Source organism: Galeopterus variegatus, unplaced genomic scaffold (assembly GCF_000696425.1).
Source record: "Galeopterus variegatus unplaced genomic scaffold, G_variegatus-3.0.2 Scaffold1552, whole genome shotgun sequence".
NCBI lineage: Eukaryota > Metazoa > Chordata > Mammalia > Dermoptera > Cynocephalidae > Galeopterus > Galeopterus variegatus.
In genome coordinates, this window is record NW_007727663.1 from 141,090 (window position 1) to 151,484 (window position 10,395).

The window sequence follows — 10,395 nt, forward strand, 5'->3', positions numbered from 1 at the left end:
GCCGCCCCCCCCCCCAGTCTCCCCTTCCTCTTCTTGGCATCCTCCGTCCTCAGCTCTCTCTCTGCCACCTCCCAGTGCCTGGGTTCCCAATCACCATTTAGTCAGTGTATAGAAAGTGCCAGGTGCTTTGCAGCCTGATCTTGGCTTATCAAGAGACCCTGCAGTAGACTAGAGTGGCAAAGAGCACAGTCTCTGCAGCTGGGTGGCCTGGATTCAAATTCCAGTTCTGTGGCCTCGGGCATGTTCCATAACACATGCCTCAGTTTCCTCATCTACAAAATGGGATGATGATAATAGTCAACACAATGAAAGCACTTAGCGGAATGCCGGCCACATAGTGAGTGCTGTGGAAGAGCTAGCCATTAACGTTATCTCCACGTACTCCCCCAATTCCCTGTGCAGTAAGCCTTATCACCCCTAGTTTGTAGGTGAGGAGTTGAACCCAAGTTCACACAGTTGGTAAATGGTGAAGCTGGGGCTTTTAACTAGGTCAGTGTAATTCAGAAGCTAATGCTCTTTACACAAAAATATTTATTTGATTCAAAAACATCTGAGCTCCTTCCAAGGGCTAAAGATACTGAGACTAACAACAAAAGTTGATGTCTATGGAATAGTTACTCTGCCCCAGGTCTGGCCAAGCCTTTCCCTGTGCGTTGACAGGATGCTGAGTGGGGATGTTTCCTGTTGACCCCAGAACTGGCTGTTTGGGCCCAAAGGTGAGGACCAGGGAGAAGTACCAAGGAGCCAGCCACAAGTGAAGCCCAACACCTCCCCCTGGGATTTGTAAGAGGCAGGGACTGGTTCTGCAGCGTCCACACCTTCCCCGTTCCCAGTCTCTCCAAGTACAAGGGATGGGGGGACAGGGAGTGTTGGTTGAGTGAGGGGAGCTATGGATGACCCTGCCCTCCCACCGCAGCTCAAAAACTGATTGACATGACTGCCATGAGAGTCACTTGCACAGATCGGGCACCTCTGCAAGAAGGGGATGCTGGCATCTTATTCCTTACGGGCATCTGCTTAGCCAGGGATCTTGTTCATCTGCTTTGCACCTTCCTGATCAGAGGAAAGGAGAAAGGAAGAGAGGTGGCAAGCACTGATAGGAAAGAGCACAGATGGTCCTGCATTCTGAGCCCTGGAGGTGATAAGATCGATGTCAGCGATGCTGGAGGTGCCACCCAGCACCCAGCCCTGACCAGATCAGAGTCGGCTGAGCTTCCGGTTGTCACTCCTGCAGCTCTCTGCCTGAGGATCTCTCTGGCCACTGGAATCCTCTCTACTTGCATTCACCAAGCTGGAGGTGGCTCAGGAATTGAAGACTCCTGAAAGCATCTCGGAACCCATGCCTGATGGGGACTGGTGAGTAATTACCGCAGCTCCCTCGCTGCTTTAGGTCCTGCTGAGTCCCCCGGTAGGATTAAGTCCAGTCACCCACAGTGGTAACTTGCCTGATAATACACCATTTTATTGGTCTTATTTCCCCTCTCCCCTCCTGGTTTTTCTTGGTATCACCTCCCAAATAAAATATTTGCACCTACATCTCTGTCTCGAGGTCTGTTTCTAGGGGGAGCCCAACCTAGAATGACAGATGACTTTCTTATGGGTCAGTGGCCATCAGAGAAGACAGCTTGGTCAGTGGTAACCTGCACAGACTCTGCTTCCTAAGACACAGGGCCCTGAGTTATAGGCATCAGAGGTTTAAAAGGTTTTCCTTTGGCCAGAGCAAATCTCAGGTTAAAGCAATTTTCAGAAACATAAATATCCAGCATTCCAGTGTGTAAATATCACTTTTGACTAAATACATTTTGTTCTCCCAGGCTTAAATCAAACATTCCTCTTCAGCGGGCAATCGGGTTTTGTAATATAAGACACTGCTCCCTGACACAACTCAGAATTATCCCCCAAGAACTTCTGAGAGACCTCTAACTTGAGTCTGCTCCTTCCCAGAATGGCTCCATAAAACATCATCATAATGGTGGCCATATACTGGGCGAACCCTGCACACTCAAGCGACCTGGGCACACCACTCGTCTTGCCATCTCATTAAACCATCACAACATCCAGCCAGTAAGTGGCAGAGCCAAGCTTCAAACCCAAGTCTGTCCAGCTCGAATGGCCAAACCCTTTCCAACCTGTACCAGCCACCCAGTGTTTCTCAGAGTTCACCTGCATTCACATCTCCCGGCACATTCACTAAACTGCCTCTGATTCGGGGGCCTCTGATCCAGGACTTAGGAAATCAGAATTAGCGAAGCTGAGGTGTGGGAAGCCCCACAGTCACAGCTGCCTGGTGTCTCTGATGCTTGTTAAAGTAAGAGAACGACGACAGCAGGTGCAGTAGTCGAAACCATGCTCTGTTTCGTAGCCCCTGTTTACAGTCCCTTTGAAGCTGGAATTTGCTGTCTAAGGGCTGGTCCTGGACATCAAAGACTCAGACTTCACACTGCATCTCTGTCACCTCCACTTCACACCATGTCCAGACCACCTCTCACCTGGAAGACCCCAGCAGTCATTCCTAACTGGTGCCTCTGCTTCCTGCTGTCTTCTGCTCCCCAACATTTTCTCACGAACAGTTTCAAATGCAGAAGAGCTGAAAGAACTGAACGTGAACACCTTTAGTACATCACCTGGATTCTACAATTAAGCTGTTGGTATTAATAATTCCACAATTAAAAAAAATGCTATATTTGCTTTATGGCATATCTGTCTATCCATCACTCTGTCTTTTTTGAATGCATTTCAAAGTAAGTTGCAGACATCTGTACACTTCCCCCTTGTTTTAGTCTGTTCAGGCAGCTGTAACAAAAATACCAAAAACGGGTGGCTTAAAAACAACAGTAATTTTTTCTCACAGTATTTGAGGCTGTGAGGTCCAAGATCAAGCCACCAGCAGATCTGGTGTCTGGTGGGGGCCTGGACCTCAAAGATGGTCCCTTCTCACTGTATCCTCACATGGAGGATGGGACAAGACAGCTCTCTGGGGCCTCTTTTATATGGGCACTAACCATCCATGAGGGCTCTACTATTATAGCCTAATCACCGTCCAAAAATCCCCACCTCTTAATACCATCACCCTAGGGGTTAGGATTTCAACATACAAATTTTGGGGGAATGCAAACATTCAGACCACAGCACCCCTAAACATTTCAGCAGGCACATCATCAACTAGAGTTCAGTGTTTATCATGCTTTTTTTAAGACTGAATTTATATACAGTGAAATGCACAAACCTTAAGGGTACTTGGTGAGTCTTGACAAATGCATCTCCCTGTGAATCCTTCCTAACACTCTGTGCTGCTCCCGCATGACCACAGGCATCTAATCTCTCCAGCACCCTTGGCCTTCCTTCCCAAAGCCATGTGATTTCAAGGGAAAATGAAATGCCTACGTCCTAGATATTATTATGGCTCAAAAAAAAAGAGTTGATCAGACAGATATCTGCACACCCATGTTCATAGCAGTATTAATCACAACAGCCAAAAAGTGGAAGCAGCCCATGTTCACTGATGGATGAATGGATGGATAAACAAAATGTGATTTTTTTTTTCTCTCTCTCTCTCACACACACACAGAGGAATATTATTCAGCCTTAGAAAGGAAGGAAATTTTGACACGTGCTACAACATAGATGAAACTTGAGGACATCATGCTAAGTGAAATAAGCCAGTTACAAGGCAAATATTGTATAAGTGCACTTATATGAAGTACCTAGAGTAATCAAATTCGTAGACAGAAAGTAGAATGGTGGTTGCCAGGTATGGGGGGAAGGGACAACAGGGAGTTATTGTTTAGTGGGTAAAGTCTCAGTTTTGCAAGATAAAAAGAGTTCTGGAGGTGGATGATGGTGATGGTTGTACAAAAATGTGAATGTACTTAATGCCACTGAAGTGAACACTTAAAAATGTTTAAGATGGTAAATTTTATGTTATGCATATTTTACCACAATTAAAACGAATAATTTTTTTAAAAAGAGTTGCACCCACACAAATTTTGCCTCTAAATGGCCTTTGATCCACTTAGATGGGCAGGATTTCTCTTAATGGCCAGTGTAATTTCATGCCTGTGCCAATCACCCTTGACGCTTCGTATTTCTACGTCCTTATTTCCATTATCTTCTGGCCAAACCTTATCAGTGAGACCCAAAAAATGCTGTCGCTCCATTAGCTGCCAATTTCCTGAATGCCAAGATCAAAGATGCAACGTTCAGAGGCACAAGACAGGTGGGACATTCTGCTGTGGGACAGAGGGTGCTTATCCACGCTGGCCCTACAAGCCACCCATCCTCCTTTCCCTTGGAATCTCCAAGGCAGAGAAAGTGGAACTAGACCCTAAAAGTTACTCTGCCCTGTATGTCATTCAGACAGGCTGGAAATGAGACACTGAATACTTCTTACACACCAGCTGGATCCTACCCCTCTCATTCAACTGAGCGACCAAATGATTGGGGGAAGGCAGATGCCGGCCTCCAATGGAAACCAGCAGTTACATCCACTTCGACAGCCTCAGAGCACTGTGTGAGGACTTTGTCTTCTGTCTCCAATACAGGCCATATTTTTGCTTGATGAAGGTTTTTGTTCAGGACTAGTATCTCATTTTCCACATATGGAATGGACAGCAGACCTGCCATTGTCCCCCCAATATCCATTCTCCCCTTGTTCCATAGCAGGGTTTCTCAACCTTGGCATTATTGACATGTTTGGCTGGATTATTCTTTGTGGTGGGGGCTGTCCTGTGCACTGTAGGGTGCTTAGAAGCATCCCTGGTCTCTTCCCACTAGATGCCAGCAGCACCTCCCACCCACCAACTCCAAAATGTCTCTAAGTTGTCCCTGGTTCAGAAACACCATCCTAGAGTAATAGGAGCTTTGAGTAGGCCCATGGCCGCTCTGCTGAAAATAAAATTTCCCACTCTGGCTCATAGCAAATGAGTGGCTGATATGGGGCTACAAAAGGCTGGCTCCCTTGTCTCAAGAAGGAACAACTCTGAAGTGCAAGTTTATCATCCAGAGTCCCCCCACCATAGATCAGGTTGAGGTTAGGTTTGACTGAAGACCACATCCTCCCTTGGCTGTTACCCTTTACCTATCCTGTTTGGTTTCCTTCCTTGCAGGTTTTTCTCATGCACTCTGCTTTGGATTGAATTGTGTCCCCTCAAAAAGTTATGTTAAAGTCCAAATCCCCAGAACCTCAGAATGTAAACTTCTTTGGAAATATGGTCATTGCAGATGTCATTTAAATTCAGATGAGGTCACACTGAAGTTAGGGTGGGTCCTAATCCAATATGACTGGTGCCCTTATAAGAAGAGATGCGTCAGACATACCTGGAGAAGACAGCCATGTGGTGACACAGGCAGAGACTGGAGGGTGCAGCTGCAAGCCATGCAATGCTAGGGATTGCTGCAGCCACCAGAAGCCAGGGAGAGACCAAGAAAGGGTTCTCCTCCAGGTTTCAGTGGGAGCCCGGCCCTGCTGACACCTTGATCTTGGACTTCTAGGCTCCAGAACTGAGACAATAAATTACTGTTCTTTTAAGCCACCCAGTTTGCAGTGTGTTGTTATGGCAGCCCCAGGAAACCAATCCATACCAAGTCCCTGTCTCAGGCTCTGCTTCTAGGGAACTCAGCCAAAGACAAATGGCCTTTCCACTCAAAGGGCATAAATTCCAGAGTAAATCTGAATGGGCGACAGGAATCCACTCTTCCCTCAGTCACTTTCCATAAGCCTTTCTTTGTCAGAGCTTCTTGCCTCGTTAAGTATGGCTCTGAGATTTAAAGAGAAATATTCATACAACATGATTTCATCAAAATTTAAAACTCCTGCTTACATCCATTTGCTCCTAAATGCTTGTGAGCATGTCTGTTGCTACGCTGGAGGACCTACTGTGTTGGAATTACTGAGAGATGGGCGCTCAGTCTCCAACGTAGCACTTTCCTAAGGGATTTTCAGGGGCAAATTTGACCACTCTTAGTAAAAGGAGTCTTCGTTGGACCTTTATTACTGTATGCAGCAGATCACATTACGGTTTGCTGCTTACTGATCTGTCTTCCCCACTAGACTGGGAGTTCCTGGCTCACAGGAATTGTATGATATCATTTTATTAATCCGACTAGAGATCCCTGGCACATCATGGGACTTCAAGAAAAATAGAAAAAAAGAAAGCCAGTAAAGAAGGAATAAAGAGTAATAAAGAAGGGTGAAGAAGGAAAAACAAAAAAAAGAATTTCAAAGGTCCATGACTCTCTCACAAACTACTTTGAGCAACCCTAAGAAAACATCCGTCTTAATTAGGACCCAGAGACATACAGAGTTCACAGCCAGGATTTAAGAGCCAAACCCATAGTGATAGGAATTAACAGCCACTTTCTACCTGATAACTGCACCAGCGACAGGGTTGGAAGCCCCCATGCAAAAGAGCGAGCGGAAACCAGACGAGCACCCAGGTGATTGACCTCCCTGAAATATCTCAATCTGACACCTACTTTTAATTCCTAGAGGCACCCAGAGGTGCCCTGTGACATTGAGGTGATGCCTGCAGCTCAGACCAAGGCTGAGAAGCCAGCCCGCTGGCTCGCCAGGGAGAAGCCTGCTCCGCAGCAACACAAGACAGGCCCTGCTGTCCCTCTTCAGATGGAAGGAGGAAGGGAGGTGGTTCAGAGATTAACTCGGATCATGAAATGCCAGCTCCTCTGCTTCATGAAGCCACACCAGCCCTCATCAGAAACGCTTGCCACCTGTGCCCATCCCAATTAGATGTCCCCCTGGGTGTGACTGCAGCTTGGTATGCTGGAAGCCAAGGCCCCACAGGCTTGCTGTGAACAGGCTCAGAGTAGATGTCCTCTCCTGACAATCAGAGCCGCTGCTGTGGAGGGCTTCCCACCCATCAGGCCCTTTAACCAGGTCATCTGGTTGGTGCCTGAACTCACACCTGGATGGTGGCATTTCTACCTCCACTACACCTGTGGAGGTGCAGAGGAATGCACTGCACAGCAAACAAGTGCTGGGGAGGGTGGGCCCAAGGCCATTTTCTTCACAACTCAACCAGTAGCTCCCCATGGAAAGGCAACTCTCATCAGCCTAATGATGGTCAAGTTCCTTCCCCGGTTCTCCATCTCCCATTCCTGTGTCTGCGTCAGGCCATCCCACAGGACTGGGAAGGAAGGAAGGAGCCAGACTACAGAGACATGGCAAGAAGATTTCGCTGAAAAGGTGACACCGCAGCAAAGACCTGAGGAGGTAGGTGTGCACACGTTGGATTTTGTGTCTCCAGGGTCTTCCACTGCAGTGAAGAACAGAGCCTGGCAAGACAAAGCTGACTTTGTCTAGTGGGTCCCCCTCTTTAAACTGTAAGTTTCTAGATGGTTGAGACAGGTTAATTCTTTGATATCAAATACCAAGGAAGATGAACAGAAAGCACCAGTGTACCCTGACCGTATGGTGGGTAGGAAGGCAGCGAGAGGGACTGCCTGCCATGCCAGCTGGCGTCCAGCCACCGGCTCTTGCATTATTCTGCACTGGTGAATGCCAGAGATCTCTTTACCTGCCAGTGCAACAGGCTGGAAGAGCCAGGGAGTCAACCTCCCCAGCTGCCAGCAGCCCCCATTTAGTGACGGCCAGGAGTTGCAGTATAAACACCCCAGCTCCTGCGCTCCTTTGCTGTGTGTATTTTGCATGGACTCCCGCTTTCCCCAGCAGGTTTAAGGTTCAGTCGCCCCCAGTGACGGTCAGTTCAATAATGCATCTTTTATGTGACTTTCCCACTTCCTCCTGGTGTTTCCTACTGGCGTCGCCTCTCTAAGTGACCTCCTTTGCCTCAGGATCTTCTTGGGGAATCCAAACTAAGAGAGGGATAAATCTATCTATGAAGACACATACAGACACACACACACTCACACACATTCTGACAGTGCAATGATCCCTCCAGTCCTCAGGCTTAACGCTTGCACTCCAGGTGTGACACTGGGTCATCAGATCTCTGGCCAGTAGAGCACGGCTTTAAGAGGCATCTTGACAATGTCTGATGCAAAATAATCCTGCTGTGTCACACAGGATTGATGTCCCCAGCGTGGATGGGCTAAAAGGACCTCCTCCTGGATGGGTTCTTTCCTTTCCTTGGCTTCCCCCTGTCCTCTCCCCACAATAGCTGTAGACTTATCCTCCAGGACATGGGAATGCCCAGCAGCCTAGCAGGGACACAACCTGGTCTGTGGGTGGCTTCCCGAGCAGCCAACTGCATTTGTCTGGGCTGGATGGGGAAAGGAAGCCAATCTAACAATTTGCCTGAAGAATATCCATGCATCATCCTGATTTTTAGCCCTCACTTTTTTTTTTCCCCAAATCAGTTTCTGAAAGTCAAAGTGACTGATAGCTTTATACTCCAGACTATCATTCTCCTTATTAAATAACCCAGCATCAATGACAGGAAGGCTGCCAGAGTGGTGGTGGTTACACGAATCTATTCATGTGATAAAATTTCACAGAACCACACACGCACACAGACACTCACTCACACAAGGAGTGGGGCATGTAAAAACCGGTGAAATCTGCATAAGTTCTAGGCTGGTCACCAATGTCTGTTTCCCAGTGTTGCTAATGAACTGTGGTCGTGGAAGACATCCTCAGTGGGGGGACACTAGACAGAGAAGACACAAGAACTCAATGTACTACTTTTGCAACTTTTTGTGTGTCAACACTATTTTGAAATAAAAAGTTTAAAAAATCCCCTCCAATTTTTTAAAATAGCAAAATAAAATAAACATAACCATTTTTTTCCCCAAGCTCCCAGGAGGAGACCCTGCAAATCCATCCCTTACCTGAGAACTGGGAATCAGCGCCTTCCACCAGTGCCCGCCCTTCACCAGGTCAACTTCACACAAAGGCACGGAAACTTTGCCAATGACACAGTGGCGGGAGAACTTATCAAAATCCACCACAGTGAGGAGCAGGGTCCTCCTCTGGGCTTCTAGGAAGGGGATCTCGAAGGTGTAGCGCTCCTCAAACACGGGCTTCTGGGTCTTGCGCTTGACCCCGGTCTGCTTAGAGTTTTTCTGGTCTGGCAGGAGACAGATCTTGACATAAGGGTTGGAATGTGCCATGTCCTGGCGAGAGCCATCATGGGAGATAGGAGGTGGCAGGTCCCTGGCCTCGATCACCCTCACTGTGAGGTGATTGTGCAGCAAGTCGTACTGGGTGCTGAAGTGCAGCATGCCCAGCTGGTACTTGGACAAGATCTCCTCGTCTGTCAGAGAGTCCACGTCGTCGCTGCTGGAGTCGAGGGAGTACAGCCGGGGCTCAAACTTCCTGAAATAGTCATCCGGGGTATAGGTCCGTCTGAGCACTGAAGGCTGGATGGGTTCCTTCTTGGCGCTGAGAATCCCAAACTCGATGGGTTTAATATCGATGAGTGGGGAGCTGGGTCGTCTTGACTCTAGACCTAAAGAGCCACCAGAAATAACAATGAATTAAGCCACATGTGGGGCAGATTGGGTCAAGTGAAGACATCGGCGACAGTTCACAGATTCTCATGTTTTCTCTGCTTCAAAATGTTCTTTGCCATTTTCTCTGTGGGGTATAGGTCCGTCTGAGCACTGAAGGCTGGATGGGTTCCTTCTTGGCGCTGAGAATCCCAAACTCGATGGGTTTAATATCGATGAGGGGGGAGCTGGGTCGTCTTGACTCTAGACCTAAAGAGCCACCATAAATAACAATGAATTAAGCCACATGTGGGGCAGATTGGGTCAAGTGAAGACATTGGCGACAGTTCACAGATTCTCATGTTTTCTCTGCTTCAAAATGTTCTTTGCCATTTTCTCTGCATGCTCTGAAATACTGTTATTTACTCTACAAGAGGCAGTATTGGCAGCATTATCGTCACCATCACCATCATCACAGCAGCCAAGCGCCAGGCACTGTTCTAAATGGGTTGTGTAGATTAAATCATCTCAAGTATGCAATTATAATCTTCACATCCCCTTGAATTATTAGATAATTTCTATTATCCCCAACTTATAGACAAAGAAACCAAAACTTTAAGTTATTTCCCAAAGGTCACATACCTGGAAGCAGAGAAGCCAGGAGGCAGCCTGACCTGCCTGGCCCCAGGGTCTGGCTCTAACCATTACCTATGCTGCTCCCACTTTAAGAGAGTGGGCTCTGGGGCCAGAGTGTCTGGTGTAGATTCCAGCTCGGCTACTCACTTGTGAGCCATATGGCTCACTAGGAATAAGCCCTGTGACTCTCTGGGACTCAGTTTTCCCATCTGTAAAATGGAGTCAATAGCAGCACCTACCTCAAAGACTATCGTGAAGATTGACTGAGCCGATGCCTGGAAAGGGCCCAGCACAGAATGTGCCCATGGTAAGAGCTCAATCAGTAATAACAATGGTACTTCTTCAGGGATCATA

General features: G+C 47.6%; 1 protein-coding gene across 2 annotated transcripts in view; it reads right to left on the reverse strand.

The window, feature by feature from the left end:
• The window catches only part of SYT17 (synaptotagmin XVII), an 82,798-nt gene that overhangs the window by 59,305 nt on the left and 13,098 nt on the right, over positions 1-10,395 (reverse strand). For both annotated transcript variants that reach the window (XM_008577621.1, XM_008577622.1), the window contains exon 5: positions 8,806-9,425. In XM_008577621.1, coding sequence (XP_008575843.1) covers positions 8,806-9,425 — 620 coding nt within the window. The remainder of the gene's footprint in view (positions 1-8,805; positions 9,426-10,395) is intronic.